At 46.2% G+C, this 17620-nt stretch overlaps 1 protein-coding gene across 3 annotated transcripts in view; it reads left to right on the top strand.

The window, feature by feature from the left end:
- Positions 1 to 12573: 12573 nt before the first annotated feature.
- The window catches only part of Usp46 (ubiquitin specific peptidase 46), a 69387-nt gene continuing 64340 nt past the window's right edge, over positions 12574 to 17620 (top strand). Inside the window, exons 1-3 of one of the 3 annotated variants that reach the window (XM_042678203.1) lie at positions 12574 to 12723; positions 15157 to 15274; positions 15594 to 15700. In XM_042678203.1, coding sequence (XP_042534137.1) covers positions 15605 to 15700 — 96 coding nt within the window. In that variant the 5' untranslated portion in view covers positions 12574 to 12723; positions 15157 to 15274; positions 15594 to 15604. The remainder of the gene's footprint in view (positions 12724 to 15156; positions 15275 to 15593; positions 15701 to 17620) is intronic. The other 2 variants (XM_042678205.1, XM_042678204.1) reach the window with 2 other exon arrangements.

Raw genomic sequence — 17620 nt, 5'->3', positions numbered from 1 at the left:
CAAGTGATAGAGCGCTAGCCCTGAGCACAAACAGGCTCAAGGATAGTGCCCAGGGCCTTAGTTCAAGCCCTACAACTGACAAGAGAAAAAAAAAAAGAGTGAAGAGCCTGGTCAAAGGGCTATGATGAGTTAAGGAGATATGTCCTCACAGAAGGAGGCCACCCAGTAGCTATTTTTGGCCCCTACCAGGAATGCCCACCCTGAATGTTTAAAGCTTTTGGTTCAAAAGCAGCTGACAATCTGAATCTCTCTCTCTCTCTCTCTCTCTCTCTCTCTCTCTCTGTGTGTGTGTGTGTGTGTGTGTGTGTGTGTGTGTTTGTGTATGCCAGTACTAGGGCTTGAACTCATGGCCCTAGGCTTTATCCCTTAGTTTTTGTGCTCAAGGCTAGTGGTCTATTACTTAGTCAATGACTCTACTTCCAGCTTTTTGTGGTTAATTGGAGATAGAAGTCTCATGGACTTTCCTATCTGGGCTGGCTTCAAATTGCAATTTTCAGGTCTCAGCCTCTTCAGTAGCTAGAATTAAAAGCATGAGCCACTAGTGTCCATCTGATAAGCAGAATTTTTATGTGAACTTGGTGAACTCATTAGATTTCATATGTTGGCATTAATTCCAATGGAATTAAACACAGTGACAGTGAAACTAGAACATCTATGTGCCACCATTCTGGAGCTTTGATTTAGGAGATATAAACACTTTAAATGAATACCCTAATGAAATAGAAGAAAACTTATGTTTCTCAAATCAAGATGAGAGACCAGCAAATGTCAATCTGTAGCTGGTCTACCACAGCTGTAAGCAGAGACTCAAACCATAAAACTTATAGGGACAAATGAGCTTTATTCTGGTTGGTAGCCAGAGGCCAGACTTCTGTAGTGGTGAGCCATTTGTCTTGTAGCAGCTTGGGGTGAATGTACATGGATCAGTGCAGTGCCATAAGTCAAAGTCCATGCACTATGGATTGTGAGCCAGTGGTGACATCTTCCCACAAGAAAGCTATTCTTTTACAGAGTAAGGTCCCACTGGAGTCCTTAGAGAAAAGGAGAGCAGGGAAATTACATAGTTTGCTTTCTATAACTCCAAGCCCTAACTTGCTGGCAGAGAAAGTAGTGGGAGTTTAGACAGACGGCTTTTGTCTCTCTGAAGAGTGATAGTCATAGATCATGTTCTGTTAGGATTGGATTTCAGTGTAAAATCAGCTCCTAATTAGTTAGAGAAGGTCTGGCTATATTACTATAACATATGGACATACCGATCTTCTTCATGGTTAGCTCAGTGCACTTAAAAAATTATTTTGAACCTTGGGAAATTGAATTGAATTTAGGTTGAAATTTTAGACTTAAGAATGTAAAAAAAAAATCTAGGAAGGCTATAAAAGGCTATGTGTATATGGACCAAACTTGTAGTTCTGCTGTCTGTGTTATTGAATCTGTCTTGGCTCTAAATTGGTTGAATTTGATGAAAATAACTATAATATCCCATCATTCTAGTTTACATTAATTTTTTTTTGTCAGTTGTAGGACTTGAACTAAGGACCTGGGTGCTGTCCCTGAGCCTCTTCATACTCAAGGCTGATGCTCTACCACTTGAGCCGCAGCACCACTTCCATTTTATTTTTTAATTTTTAATTTTATTATAAAGATGCTATACAGAGGGGTTACAGTTACATGAGTAAGGCAATAAGTACATTTCTTGTTGCATTGTTACCCCCTCCTTTGTTTTTCTCCTACTATCCCTTCCCTCTACCACCTCCCCCAACTCCTCTCCCCCACCCCCGAAGTTGTAAAGTTCATTTCCAACATAGTGTCTTGTGAGTCTCATTGTTGCAATGGGTCATCCTGTGTCCTTATTTCAGCATTTTTTTATTCTTCCACTCCCCAAATTAGATAAATGTATATACAAGATGCAGGGTACCAAAGTCAAATTCAGTGACAAGGGATATACCATAAGAGTAAAATCACATATTACATTAAAAACAACAACAACAAAGAAAAACCTCTTGTGTCCATATCTTAGGATTCATTTTGCTTAGCATTAACTTTTTTTTTTTTTTTTGTCGATTGTGGGGCCTGAACTCTGGGCCTGGGCGCTGTCCCTCAGCTCTTCAGCTCAAGGCTAGCGCTCTACCACTTGAGCCACAGCACCGCTTCTGGTCTTTTCTGTGTATGTGGTGTTGAGGAATCAAACCTAGGCTTCATGCATGCAAGGCAAGTGCTCTACCATTGAGCCACCTTCGTAGCCCCTAGCATCATCTTTTTTTTTTTTTTTTAGTTGTGAAAATATCATACAGAGGGGTTACAATTACATGGGCAAGATAATCAGTACATTTCTTATCAAGCATTGTTGCTTCCTCTTTTGTTTCTCCTTCCCATTCCTTCCCATACACTCCCCCACCCGATCCTCCCTCCCCCCTCACCAAAGTTGTAAAGTTCATTTTTCGACATAATGACTTGTACATCTTATTGTTGTAATGGGTCCACCTGTATCCCTATTTAAACAATTTGTTTTTTCCCTTCCTCTCCACAAATTATACCAACATCAAATATAGTGAAAGCAGGGGTTATACCGTGGGGGAGGGACATACAAAGCAACAAAGAAATCATCTTATAAATATGTTAGAAACAATCGAATGAAAGAAAAAAACATTTGAATACTTATCTTGGGGTTCATTTCCCTAACATCAACTTATCTATTTTGCTTGACTCAGACATACACTGGTTATTGCAAATAAGGGAAACCATGGGACCTCTGTTTCTTTGGGCCTGGCTTATTTCACTTAATATGATTTTTTCCAAGTCTTTCCATTTCCTAACAAATGGGGCAATGCCATTCTTTCTGATGGAGGCATAGAATTCCATTGTGTATATATACCACATTTTCTTGATCCATCATCTACTGAGGGGCATCTGGGTTGGTTCCATATCTTAGCTATGGTAAATAATGCTGCAATAAACATAGTTGTGCTAGCATCATCTTATATGATCATATGTACATAGCTTTTGAGCTTTTCTGCTCATTTGATAAGATTATCCTAAGGGTATATAAATTATTGCATTATAAGGGAAACCATGGGACCTATATTTCTTTGGGTCTGGCTTACTCAATACGATTTTTTTCCAAGTCTTTCCTAACAGATGGGGTGGTGTCATTCTTTCTGATGGAAACATAGAATTCCACTAAATATATATACCACATTTTCTTGACCCATTCATCTACTGAGGGGCATCTGAGTTGGTTCCATTATCTTAGCTATGGTGAATAATGTGGCATTTAACATAGCTGTGCTAGTAGCTTTAGTATGGCCTTGTTTGTGATCATTTGGGTAAATGCCCAGAAGTAGGATTGCTGGGTCATAGAGGAGCTCAATGTGTAGTCTTTTGAGGAACCTCCATACTGCTTTCCAGAGTGGCCGAACAAGTTTACACTACCACTAACAGTGCAGGAGGGTTCCCTTTTGGCCACATCCCCTCCAGCATCTGTTGTGACTAGATTTATTGATTATAACCATTTTAACTGGGGTGAGGTGGAATCTCAGTGTTGTTTTGATTTACATTTCCTTTTTTTTGGAGGGGGGGATCCGGTCGTGGGGCCTGAACTCTGGGCCTGGGTGCTGTCCCTCAGCTCTTCAGCTCAAGGCTAGTGCTCTACCACTTGAGCCACAGTGCCACTTCCGGCTTTTTTCTTTTTGCTTATGTGGTACTGAGGAATTGAACCCAGGGCCTCATGCATTCAAAGCAAGCGCTCTACCACTGAGCCACCTTCCCAGCCCCTGACTTACATTTCTTTTTTTTTTTTTTTATTGTTTTTTTTTTTTATTGTAAAGATACTATACAGAGGGTTACAGTTACATGAGTGAGGTAATGAGTACACTTCCTCTTGAACATTGTTACCCCCTCCATTGTTTTCCCCCTACCATCCCCTCCCTCCCTCCCTTCCCCGAGGTTCTTTTTTTTTTTATTGTGATTAAGTGATTACATAATTTCAAAGTCACAAGTTCATTCTAACTTTCCTGGAGCAAATTGTCTATCACAGTCTGTAATATATAACAGTGTTCACATGTTATATACCATATTTGTGATCAGCAGCATGGGGATATTTAGTAGTGGTTCAACCAGATGAGCGGGAGTTCTTTGTTTCTTAAGTCCTGTTAGTTTTGTCGTATCACCTAACATGACTTACATTTCTTTTATGGCCACCACTTCTATTTTTTGAGTGGTTAATTGGAGATAAGAGTCTCATTGGAACTTTTCTGCCTGGGCTAGCTTCAAACTGCAATCCTCAGATCTCAGCCTCCTGAGTAGCTGGTTTTACAGGTGTAAGCCACTGGTACCCATCTTACATTGATTTTTATGTATGTGTGCTGGACCTGGAGCTTGAACTCAGGCCTGGGCACTGTCACTGAGCTTTTATGGTCAAGGCTAGCATTTTACCAGTTGAGCCACAGCTCTACTTCCAGCTTTTTGGGTAGTTAGTTAGAAATAAGAGTCTCATGGACTTCCCTGCCCGGGTTGTTTTTGTTTTTGTTTTTGCTTTTGCTTTTGTTTTTGTTTGCCAGTCCTGGGGCTTGAACTCGGAGCCTGGGCACTGTCTCTGAGCTTGGTTTTTCTCAAGGCTAGCACTCTGCCACTTGAGCCACAGCACTACTTCTGGCTTTTTCTGTTTATGTGGTATGAACTGGTTGAGGAATTGAACCTAGGGCTTCATGCATGCTAGGCAAGCACTCTACCACTAAGCTACCTTCCCAAACCCCATTATTTTTCAGATCTCAGCCTCCTGAGTAGCTACAATTGTAGGCATTAGTCACCAGTGCCTGGCTACATTGGTTTTTACTGGCTATTTCTCTGTAATTGCTTATAGTTTCTGAGTATTTACTTGTCTATCTTGTATTTTATTATTGTTTTGTTTGTTTATTTTATTTTTTGGTGCTGATACTGACTTGAACTCAGGGACTCATACATTTACTTGGCCTTTTTTATTTAAGGTTGGCAGTCTACCACTTGAGGTATCTATTCTAGGCTTTTTGCTGGTTAATCAGAGATAACAGTCTCATGGTGTTTCCTGCAGGTTAAACCCAAGACTCTCACAAGATAGGCAAATGCTTTACCATATTCTTTTATTCAATAAGTCTGAATAGCAATAAGTGTAATGTGCCTAAAATGGAAACTTCTACACTGGTTTTTAATGGTTCCAATTGAACCAGAATTTTATCAAAAACAGCCTAAACCCTTTGTCATCATTTGAATCCATTCGTATTCTTGAGACTGTTAAGCCCACTCACCAAGTCCTAATAATTCTTAAAAATTTTTAGCTGGGGGTTAGGAATGTGGCTTAATTGCAGAGTGCTTTCCTAGCATGCATATAAACAGAAAAAGTCAGAAGTGCTGTGGCTCAAGTAGTAGAGTGCTAGCCTTGAGCAAAAGAAGCTCAGGGACAGTAACCAGGCCCTCAGTTCAAGTCCCAGGACTGGCAAAAAAAAAAAAAAAAATAGCCAGTGTGCCAGGAGTTTGAGATCTAAGGATCATGGTGCCAGCCCAGGCAGAATAATCTGTGAAATTATTTTGGTGGTGGTGGTGGTGGTTGTGGGGCTTGAACTCTGGGCTTGGGCGCTGTCCCTACACTCTTCAGCTCAAGGTGAGTGCTCTACCACTTGAGCCATAGCACTGCTTCAGTTTTCCTTTTTTTTTTTTGGTCCGGTCATGAAGCTTGAACTCTGGGCCTGGGCGCTGTCCCTCAGCTCTTCAGCTCAAGGCTAGCGCTCTACCACTTGAGCCACAGCGCTGCTTCCGGCTTTTTTCTTTATGTGGTGCTGAGGAATCGAACCCAGGGCCTCAGGCATGCAAGGCAAGCGCTGTACCACTGAGCCACCTTCCCAGCCCTACCACTTCAGTTTTCTGGTGGTTAATTGGTGGTAAGAGTCTCATGGACTTTCCTGCTTGGGCTGGCTTTGAACCACAATCTTCAGATCTCAGCCTCCTGAGAAGCTAGGGTCACAGGCGTGAGCCACCCGAGCCTGGCTAATCTGTGACATTCTTTATCTTCAATTAATTAGCAAAAAGCTGGAAGTGAAGGTGTGGCTCATGTGGTAGAGAGACAGAATAAAAAAGCCAAGTCAAGCCCCAGTATCAGCATCAAAATGAATGAATGAATGAATGTTTTACCAAATGCATGCATCATTTGCCCATCAGTTCTTCATGGCCTACTTCTGTCTAGCCACAAATGCTAGTTGGTGACTAGCATTTGTATGGTGCTTTACAGGGCATGGAACACCTCAGCCATCAGCAGGATAATGAAGACTGTAAGGCCGTCAAAGTAAAGACTTCAATGTGCCTGCCTGACTATTTTCTGAGAAGAAATGGAAAAGTGGAAACCTGACCTGATTTGGGACAAAATAGCACAGTGAGAAGATTCTGCATAGTCCTACCCTGTTTTCGGTGGGCCACATGATTTACAGCTTCCCCAAAGAACAGGACCAAAGAGGAGAAAGGTAAATGCTGTGTGGCTGAGGGAAGAAGGCCTCAAGTGCATCTTCTGTGTCTTTGCCTCTTACCAGCTGCTGCTGGCAGGGGGTTGTTGAGATGAAAATACTCCACATAGGCTGGGAGGATATGGCCGGATAGCCTACCTAGAAGAAATAACTTACTCTTTACTGAAAGTTGTGTTTGTGGACCATATGTATGTGTAAGTGCCCCTGTACTAAATCTGACCCAACTATTCTAACGTTCTGCTAACTCGAATGTTTCTATCAGACTCTCAATCAACAAAGGCATTTATTGAGCACCTTCTATGTGCCTATCATTCTGAAGGACCTAGAAGCAAGCAGAGCAGTCAAATCCCCTTAAGGTAATGGTCAATGTAATCCTGCCTGCTTACCGCCTTATGTAGTTTCCTCAGAAAAGGGAAAGACTTGACCCTCTCCACTTCTAGCATTTTCTTAAAACTTTCCCGTCAAGTCTTACAATTCACTCCCCATTTTGTTTGTTTGTTTGTTTGTTTTTACTAGGGCTTGAACGTAGATCTTGAACTTACTTGCTAAGTAGGTGCTCTGTTGTTTGAGCTTTTCCTTCAGCCCTTTTAGCTTCAGTTACTTTTCAGGTAGGATTTTGCTTTTTTTTTTTTTGCTGAGACCAGCCTGGACTTTGATCCTCCTACTTAAGGCCTCCACTTAGCTGTGATTACAGGAATGTCCGAGAACACTTGGTCTTAAGGCCTTGCTTTTGTTTGCTAGACCAGGACCCCCAGACCACCTTACACGTTTTGATGACAAACATCACATTAATAATCTTGATGAAAGGAACAAATCATTGGACAAACTCACTGATCTCTTCACTTCCTTCAAGCTTCTGTCAGAGATCTCCCCTTAAATCCTGTTCTTTCTAGGGAGTCTTATTTCTAGGGAAGCCCTGTTGCTTCAATTTCCTCACATGATTTCCCTAAGCCCCTCCCCTCCTGCATCCGCTAGGATGGCCAGTTCTATATAGTTCAGACCAGAACTCAGAGCAGAGAGAAAACTATTAAGGAAGCAAGATGGTGAATAAAATGGTTCTGATATTGTAAACCAAGAGTTCCAGATGAATAAGGACCTACTATGTATCTGAGAACCTTCTGTGTAGGTGCCAGACACAACACTGTGCCAGACATAATGCTAGATCTCTAAAGAGATCTCAAAAAAGTGGTCTTTGGCCAGGTGCCAACGGCTCATATCAGTAATCCTACCTATTCAGGAGGTTGGAATCTGAGGATTGAGTTCAGGCAGCCCAGGCAAAATCTGTGAGACTCTTTCTCCAAATCAACTATCAAAAGCCAGAAGTGGAGCTGTGGCTCCAGTGGTAGAGCACTAGCGTTGAAAATAGTAGTGATAGTGTCCAGGTCCTGAGTTCAAGCCCCAGGAACAACAACAACAAAAGTGATCCTTGATTAGAACTTCCTAGGGAACATGAGACAAAGCAGACTTCTATGGTAGTGAACTGTGAGGGATCAGTGGACTTAGAACAGAAATGGTGGGGATGAGTTGTGAGTCTGGTTAAATGTGTTTGACGTCAAAGCTGGAAGAAATAGGCAGAGCCAGACCAAGTAGACCAGGGAGAAATCCCCCTCCCACCTCCCCAGCCACACTTCACCCCTACTGGGTGTACTTTTGAGATCTTCAGTTGTCTGCTGCCTGTTCTTCCTTCCCTTCAGAGCCAGAATCTTTAAAGCCTGTCCCCTCATCTCCTTTTAATTTATGAACTATTCCCATATGGAGTCTATCTTAACCTATTCACCCAATTCACTGCCCTTAATAGAATTCAAAGGCCCCACTAGAGATAATGCTTATACCACTCTCTGAGCCTCAGATTTCTCTCCTCTAATATGAGGGATTCAATACTACTTCTTCCACAGGACTATACAATAGGACTTTCCTGCTCTGGCTGCTTTGAACTGCAATACTCAAATCTCAGCCTCCTCAGTACTCATTTTATAAATAAAGAAGTAAAGAGGTTGAGAAATTTGCCCAAAGTCAAAAAGATTAATTGTTTCTTAAACCTTGTTCCAAAAGTGATGCTTTGCTTATTTCGCAGGACATAACAACTTGTACTCTGAAGGTTTCTGTATTGTCTTCATTTTATTTACTTGTTTTGTCAATCGTTGGGCTTGAACTCAGGGCCTGGGTGCTGTCCCTGAGCTCTTTTTCTCAAGGCTAGTGATCTACCACTTTGAGCCACAGCTTCACTTCCAGTTTTCTGGTGGAGATAAGAGTTTCATGGATTTTTCCTGCCCTGGCTGGCTTTGAACCAGGATCTACAGATCTTAGCCTCCTGAGTATTCATTTTATAAACAAAGAAGTTGAGGCATGAAGAGGTTGAGAAACTTGCCCATGGTCAGACAGAGTCATGGCAGCCTAACTCTCGTCTACTGCTGAACCACCCACGGCCTCCATGCTGAGTTACATAAGGTGAATGTATTTATGAATACTAGTGCTATAGCACTAACAATATAACAAAGGCATCTCTCTCCTGTCTGGGGCTCTGCAAGGGTGAGTAGATGTTCACTAAAGTGGAGGAGCAGACAGGAAACTAGCAAGGTATAAAACTAGTGGCCACCTGAATGCAGATGTTCATTGGTGGGGTGAATAAGGCAGGATGTTTGGAAGGAACAGTCTAGGAAGGCCTTTTGGAGGAGGCAGACCTTGAAAGATGTGTTTCCAGGCAGAGGAGAGAGGAAACAGAGTGGGCCTAATGAAGTTCAGGGAGAGGGAGACACTGGTGAATTCAAATTCTTTCAGTGGTGAGTAGCTGACACCCAATTTGCAGGAGCCAAGGAAAATAAAAATTACTTGTTTGAGTTACTGAAAAGTGCAGGATTTAGATTGGGCCACAACTGGATAAATGATGTTAGGATCATTCTCAGCTCCTTCTCACTGTGTTGCCTGCATCCTCAATCAGTGGAAAGATGAAAGCTCTACATCGGCATCATAGTCACTCAGTAAATTCAGGAAAGAGGGCATTTCTCTCCCCCGAAGTCCCAGGGTTGACTCTTTTTTTTTTGTTGGTCATGGGCCTGAACTCTGGGCCTGGGTGCTGTCCTTCAGCTCTTCAGCTTAAGGCCAGCGCTCTACCCATTGAGCCACAGTGCCACTTCTGGCTTTTTCTGCTTAGGTGGTGTTGAGGAATCGAACCTAGGGCCTCACGCATGTAAGGCTAGTACTCTACCACTGAGCCACCTTCCCACCCCCACAGGGTTGACTCTTATTGGCTCAGTTTGTATTACTTCCTCTTTGTTGAGGCCAACCCCCATGTCTAGGTCATGATGTGCTCTCATTGGGCAGGCCTGGATCCTGGCCCTTCCTTTGGAGCCTGGAGTTGGTAACCTCTAACTGCTCCTGAACTTAGAGAGAGCCCCAGGGTCTGAAAGCCAGAGCGAGGAAGTTCTCCAGAGTAGACAAGGGAAGGAGAATGATAGCTAGCTAGGTGACTACCAAGCTGTTGGTCCTACCTTTGGGTAGAGTCTAGCTTATTCTCAGATGGGTAGAGCTTACCTCTCAGCTGATGCCAGAGACCACCCTGGGTAGTAAGGGCACAGCACTGTAGTGACTGCCTCCTTCAAATTCATAAAGGCTATGCAGTGTCCATTCTTCCATTTGCCCCTGTGTTTTCCATCCTAGCTCCTTACGCCTTTGTACCAGCTGATCTGAATACATGGGACACTTTTACTCAAAATTCTCTTATCAGCTAGTATCATTTTCAAAATTTTACCTCTTATCACTCCCAGAATAATGCTTCCTCACTGACTAAAGGTAACATTATAATTCTTCAACCCAAGCTTTCTCCGCTTTAGACTTGTGAATACCAATGGAGTGGAAGTGTAAAATGTATTTAATCATTCATGAAGCTGACAAACTCTGCTCTGTTCAATTGATTTGTTGTGTATGGAACTGACTGACTGCCTGAGTTTCAGTCTGGTTGTCTGCATTGAACACTTTAGGCTGTTAGAAGGCATGAAAAGATCCTATTCTCTTGCTGATGTGAAGAGACTACTTGGAAGCAGAGACAGTTTAGTTTTCATTGTGTCAGAGGGCATTTTTCCATTCTGTAGGCTTTGCAATTCATGTGGCCATGTTGGGAAAAATAGTGAACTTTATCATGGTATAAAACGGTCATAACATTTAAAGCTTTGAACCAATGCCTTTCTAGTAGATCTTCTGTGAAACTGAGTTCAGAGGCCTGAGGTGTTTTTTTAAAGTTTTATTTTTATTAAGTGGTTGTATAAAATGGTTCAATTCCAGAAGTCAGGTTATTTTAGTACAATGCATCTTCAGGGTCATCCCATCCATCATTCTCCCCCATCCTATCCCTAGGAAAAGTCCAAGTTGTAACCTTTAAATTGCTCCTGCACTTAGGTGACAACCCTCAAATCTTTAAACTTCTGTGGGCATGTCTGATTTGTCATAGGGTTTGGCTGTCTTCTCTTCCTTCCCCAATGGTGCTGGTTAGTAAACTAGTGGGATGCATGATCGCCAAGCCTTATGCTACGGATCTGCAAAAGGAGGTCAGAGTCTACCACCTACAAGAGTCGTGGTAGAAGATTTTGAATGTAAAGAATGTCATGACTAATCGTAAGAAATCAAAGCGCATATTGTTATCAAAGTTAGCTATTGTTGGAGTGGCTGGCCAAGGCCTCTCCACAGCCTCTCCATCTTGCTGGAAGGGCCCAGATCTAGAACACCGGAACACTGGAAGGTACGAGATCTATTTGGAAATAGAATTTAAGTAGGATGATTTAACATCGTTGGGAATATTAGTCCTTGTATCTATTGAAAAATGTAGTGCAGATATAAACCCCAAAGCCTTCAGGTAGCAGTGTTGGTCTTCTGTTTCCATTCAAGGTCTTAGGAGAATCAGCAATCAATGGCTCTGAAATCTTAACGGGTATTAACACTATTTTCCCTGTAGTCCGTTTGCCTGGGTTAGATTGCAGTAGCTGTCTTCAATGATATCACTGCGTCTTCGACATCCTTCTGTCATTAGGTGGATTGGTTTAGAATTTATCACGTCCCTCTCGTTCGGCTCTTCGGTTGAAAGCACTGAATTGTAGCCTTGCATGCGGAAGTGGAACTTGTCTAAGCGAGGTCCTGGATTTGGCTCTGTGCCCAAGCAGCACCCATCCCAAAGCAAGGTTAGTCCCAGGGAAGGGGACACGTCTCCCTCGAGCATGCGGAAAAGTTTTGTTCTTTCCACTCGGTGCACAATGCCTAGTGCTGCCCAGAACCTGAACTTTTCCTCTGTACCTGCTAATGCCACAGACCGCCTGAGTGCCCCCGCAACGGGCCTCCACCCAGACCCGGAATCCTATCCTGTACCGGGCAGCCGGCCGGCTGCTGGCGAGGGCTCTCTCCACTCCCACGTCCTGACCCCATTTTACTTCTACTTCTCAGCTTCCCGTGGGTGCCAACTGGCATGAGCCCTGGGGAGAAACTACAAGTTGGCCTTCGTCACCTCTGCCCCTAAGGTCCTCCACAAGAAAAAAAAAAGAGAAAGGAAAAGGAAGAAAGAACGAACCCCCGGGGGGCTGCGGGGGACAGGGCGGGGACATCCATTCGAGGAGGCAAAGCCGAGGGGGCCAGCACTGGGCTCCCGGCTCCGCCGGCAGGGGCGATCGGCCGCCCCGGGCATCCCGGGCTTCCCCGGCGCACGGGAGAAGGCAGGCTGGAGAGCGGGTGTCCGGCGCGGTTCCGGGGTTCGGCCGGGGGTGGGAGGAGGCTGCGGCTGCTGCGTTGCGGACGGCCCGGCCCCGCGATCCCGCCGGCCGGACGTCGGGAGGCAAAGGCGGCCGGGGCGAGGCGCCCCGGTCACCGGGCAGGGGTAGGCGAGCGCTCCGGCGGCCGGCGGACTCCCGCGGGACCCGGCCGCCCCTCCTCCTCCTCCTGCTCGTCCTCCTCCTCCTCCTCCTCCCGACGCCCGTGGCCGCGGCCCAGGCTCCCTCGCTCCGCCACTCCCCGCCCTCCGTGCTGCCTCCCGCCCTCCCCTTCCCCGCCTCCCGCCGCCGCTGCCTCCGCCGCCGCCGCCGCCGCCGCCGCCGCCCGGCCTCCTCTCCCGGACCCAGGCCGCCGGCCGCCGCCCGGCCTCCCCCGCCGCGGGCGCTCCACCATGGCCAGTCCTCTTTTCCCTTGGTAAAGATGGCGGTGCGGGATCGCTGCCACCTTTAGACTAATGACTGTCCGAAACATCGCCTCCATCTGTAATATGGTGAGTGGCCGCCGCCGCGGGGGTCGCGCCCGCCGCCGGCTGGGCGAAGAAAGGGAAACCGAGCCGCGCTCCCGCCCCACGCGGTGGACGGACGCGGGGAGGGGGGCGCACGGCCACAAGTTCCCGGCCCTCCCCGGGCCAGCCAGGCTGGTTGCAACCCCCCCCCCTCCCGGCTGTCGGGGGAAGGGCCGAGATCCCCCCTTCCCCGATCCCTGCGGGGGACCCCCCCCAGCCCGGCCGGCCGGTCGATCTCGGGATCCCAGGGGCCGCTGGCTTGCCCCCGCCCTCCGGTTGCGGTGGAAGCGGCTGGAGGGGGTGTGCGGGGAGGTGGGAGGGAGGGAGGGGGGGCCTCGCGTGTGGCTGTCCCCAGGGCTGGGGGGGGGGGGGGACTGAGGAGGATCGGGGGCGAGCCAGCAGTTGGGGTGGGGGGGCCCAGTCAAAAAACCTTTGCTGGGCTGCTGACTGCCCCGGCCTCGTCCTGAGTTCAGCTTGAATTTGTATGTAACATTCACTCGGCGATAGTGATCAGTGCATCTGGAGAAATGTGAAAGGTAAGAGAGCTGCTGTGAAAACAGAAAAGCGCAAAAGTGTGGCTGGAGGGGTGAACTTCCACCCGGCGGGGGGACCGCACGGCGTGTGGGCTGCGCCCCTCAGCCTCCCCACTTGTAAAGGAGGCTCTGTGGTAGCCACCTTCGCAGGTCCCGGGAGGCTGGCTGTGGGCGCACCCGAGGGGGCCACAGCCAGGACATCACTGGGCCGCGACCCCGTGGTGACTTTAAGTCGGGTCTCTCCCCCGTTGCTTTCTTCCCGCTCCTTTCCAGTTTCTACAGGCGCCGCCCCCCCCCCCCCCCCCGCCTTTGGGTCCCCAGGGTGTTCCCCGTTGGTACCCTCTCTTGTCAGTGCCTTGAGGAGCTCAGTTTGGGGTCAGGCATGGTGCCCTGTCCAGGACATGAGGATGGAGGCTTTGCCTCCACGCTCCAGAACACCCTCGTGTTCGCTGAGGTGGAAGGCATGCTCTTTCCTTGCTAGTATGGGGAAACCCCTCAAAAGCTGATAAACCCCTGAAATGAAATGAAGAAGCCTTGGGGGTAAGGTGATCCTGTTGCCCTTCTCCCCCAAACAGCTTTTTCAGTCTTCTCTCTCACATTCTCTGGCAAGATCAACACATGGCTAAGGAGCCATGTGTTACCTCTGGGGTGCGAGGGGACCTAGAGGTTGCTGGGTGAACACAGTTGGGCAAGGCCATGGCCAGCAGAGTGATCGTTTGAGGCTTCTCAGAGTGAAAACTGCTCAGCATTTGTGGTTAAAATTGGCATCTCCTGGAACCTCTCCATTTCCTCCTTTTCCCCCTTCTCCGTTCTCCTGGAGAAAGGTTTTCTGCTGCTTCTTGTCAAGTGGCATTAATGTCTGGCACAGTGAGAAGGCCATGCTTTCCTTCCGTCTATCTGCTGCCACCAGCTCCCAAGGGGTGCTGGGAATGCTAGCTTCATGCTTCCTAGGGTGGTCTCAGGCCTACAGGGTCCTGAGGCTGTGCCCCTGCTGCTGCTGGTGTTTCTGTCTGTGTGTGTGGTGACATCTCTTCCTATTGAACCAGGCTAGCCACTTGAGAGCTAACATGTCCCAAGAAGATAGCCCTAGACTCTCTTGCCCTCAGTCCAGCTAGCACTTCTTGGCATACCTGGGAAGAATGTCATAAACCTACTTTCAGAAAAGTCCACCAGGGGAGACAAGCTGTTGGGTGGACATGAGGAGCAGGCTCGTATGGTGTCCGCTTCCTGTGGCAACCCCAAAAGGTATGAATGAGTTAAAGATGGTCACCCCTGTAAAGTGGGGTTCATAATTCTTAAGTATAGTTTTATTTCCCTATTTGGACACAGTGGCTTGAGCAACTACTTGAAAGCCAGACTCTACATTTAAGTCCTGCTTCTTTTTGTTGGTTTGTTCTCAAGATCTCTCAGTCAGGTTTAGGCTGGCCTAGAATTGGACATCTTTCTGTCTCAGCCTGCCCTGGATTGTAAGTGTATACCACCATGACCAGCTTTTTTCAGGTCCTGCTTCTTAAATGTATTAGCCTTGTATCCTTGAAAAAGCTGCTGTCTGTCTTGCTTTCTTTATTTATAAAAAGGGGATGATAACGTTTGCTATCTTGCCAGACAGTTGTATTAAGTGACTTCATGGGGTTCGAGGCTTAGTGCAACACAGAAAATGCACAGCAACTGCTGACCATTTTTGTCAGTATCTTCTCTTCAAATGATACCACCTTCTAGTTTTTAAAGGAAGATGGAGTTGATGCCTTCTCCAACCTGACAGATAAACAACCCACATGTTTGACTTAGGCAAACCAGGCTGCGTGGCAGTATACAATGACTGGGATGGGAATCCTGAACCCCGCCCCTTATAAAAGGCTGTGCAGGTCACCTCTGCCTCTCCCAGACTCATTTCCCAGAGGAGAAGGCTGGTGATGAGGAGCCTACAGAATTCACCTAGGCAGATATACATGTTCCCTGCATCTCTCTGTTAGAGTCTTCATTGGATCATGAATTGTTTCCAGGTATGTCTTTTTTTTTTTTTGCAGGGGAGGGCGCTGGGCTTTTCTCCAGGGTTCTTGACTTTTGCCAATTCTGTTTGCTCCTTGCTGGTTTGAATAGGTGTAATGAAAACAAGTCAAGTGGGGATTGTTTTGTCTTGGGATGATGTTGAGGATGGAACTCAGGGTCTTGAAAGATACTGTCCTGCTGTACCTACCACAGACCCAGCACTGAAAAGCAGTCTCTCCTCCAGCAAAGCAGAATAAAACTTGTAGCAAATCCTTCCTGTGATTGACGGCTAAATACCATGTCTCTTCTCCTTATTTCTTATGCCATTTTTAGCTATAGGGGACATGGAACATGTTTTCATCCCTCATCTTGCCTCTCACACCACTGAAGTTTTATTGTCCTTTGGAAGTTTAATGCTGGCTCTCATTTACTTGTACTGGGTGAGTTCTTTGCTGTAGTAATTCTTGATTAACTTGCTTAGGGCAAGTGAGCTTGGCCACATGGCAATGTCTGGACGGTTCAAAGATAGTAAAGCTTGTTTGGCTGGTGTGTTGTAATTTTGAAAATGCTCTAGCTGCTACCAAGCATGAGGGAATGTCCCCTGTTGATAATCCTCTGATTTGTGTCCAGACCAATGGATTTAATGTCCAATGTGTGAATTATTAAGGCACAGACAAAAAAGGTATTTTTTGGTCTGTTTGTTTTATAACTTTCTGCTTTGGATTGAGGACTTCTTTTCTAAACAGGAAGCTTGGAAGCGTTTAAGAGATACCAAATGTGATTTGTTCCCAAAGCAAACAAAATCATTTTATGTTCATTTCATTCATTAATAGAGCTATAAGATATATTTTGAGCTGGGTGCCAGTGGTTTTACTCTTGTAATACCAACTACTTGGGAGGCTAAAGGTTCTAGGCTAGCTGGATACTGGTGGCTCATGCCTTAACTAGCTACTCAGGAGGCTGCAATCTGAGGATAGAAGTTCAAAGCCAGCCTGGGCATAAAACTGTGATCTCCAATTAACTACTAGAAAACTAGAAGTGGTGCTGTGGCTCAAAGTGGTAGAATGCTAACCTTGAGCAAAAAAGCTCAGGGACAGTGCCCAGGCCCTGAGTTCAAGCCCTAAGACTGCCAAAAAATAAAAAAAGGTTCCTAGCTAGCCCAGGCAGAGAAGTCTGTAAGACTTGATCTCATGTCATCCCAGGTATGACTAGAAGCCTAATATAGGTGGATCGAGGTCCACGCCTGGTCCAAAAGCAAGATCCTTTGGGATGGTTCAGCAGAATGCCTGCCTGCCTAGCAAATATGAGGCTCTAGTTCCACTGTCACTACTGCCAAAAGAAGGAAAAGATATATCCTGGAGGAAATGCTATGTATCAAAGACATGACAAGTTACAAGTTTTGGTGGCTGGGGAGCTTAATGGTAGTGCTTGCCTATCTTCCGTGAGGCCTGGGACTTAATACTTAGCACTACAAAAAACAAGAGCAACAACAACAACAACAACAATAAAACCCAATGGCAAGCTTTACACATATAAATAGCTGTCTGTTGAGGTGATGCTAGGCATAATGTAGGTACATACTGCACACAAGGGCTTCATATGAATGAGGGCACTCCCTGCTCAGCCAGTCCTCATCTTGTAGACACAAATTGTAAAGATGAAGCCATTTCAATACTGATTCAGGTGAAGCAAGTCTCAGTTGCAGCGCTGGGGGGAGATTCAGGAGTGCAACAGGGCTTTCTTTCATATTCAGACACTTTCTATTTGTGCCTTTTATTTCAGATGAGGACCAGATGATAGTTCATGTGAGTTAGAATTGGAATCTGTACCACTGGGATTCTTTTTAGTTAAACATGAATCTCGTGGTGGCTTTGGGAAAGTTATATTCCTGGGGATTTGAGTTTTTCTCATCTTGTAAGGTGTGTGTGTGTGTGTATGTGTTTTACTCTTTTTTTGGTCCAGTCGTGGGGCCTGAACTCTGGGCCTGGGCGCTGTCCCTCAGCTCTTCAGCTCAAGACTAGCGCTATACCACTTGAGCCACAGCACCACTTCCGGCTTTTTTCTTTTTGCTTACATGGTGCTGAGGAATCGAACCCAGGGCCTCGGACATGCAAGGCAAGCGCTCTACCACTGAGCCACCTTCCCAGCCCCATAGACATGTTGCTTTTTTTTTTTTGGGTCCAGTCATGGGGCCTGAACTCTTGCCTGGGCACTGTCCCTCAGCTCTTCAGCTCAAGGCTACCGCTCTACCACTTGTGCGACAGCGCCACTTCCGGCTTTTTTTTCTTCTGCTTATGTGGTGCAGAGGAATCGAACCCAGGGCCTCAAGCATGGAAGACAAGCTCTCTACCTCTGAGCCA

Source organism: Dipodomys spectabilis, unplaced genomic scaffold (assembly GCF_019054845.1).
Source record: "Dipodomys spectabilis isolate Male_0828 unplaced genomic scaffold, ASM1905484v1 ptg000043l, whole genome shotgun sequence".
NCBI classification, from domain to species: Eukaryota; Metazoa; Chordata; class Mammalia; order Rodentia; family Heteromyidae; genus Dipodomys; species Dipodomys spectabilis.
The sequence above is the reverse complement of the archived record's forward strand: the minus strand, read 5'-3'. Positions and strand labels throughout refer to the sequence as shown.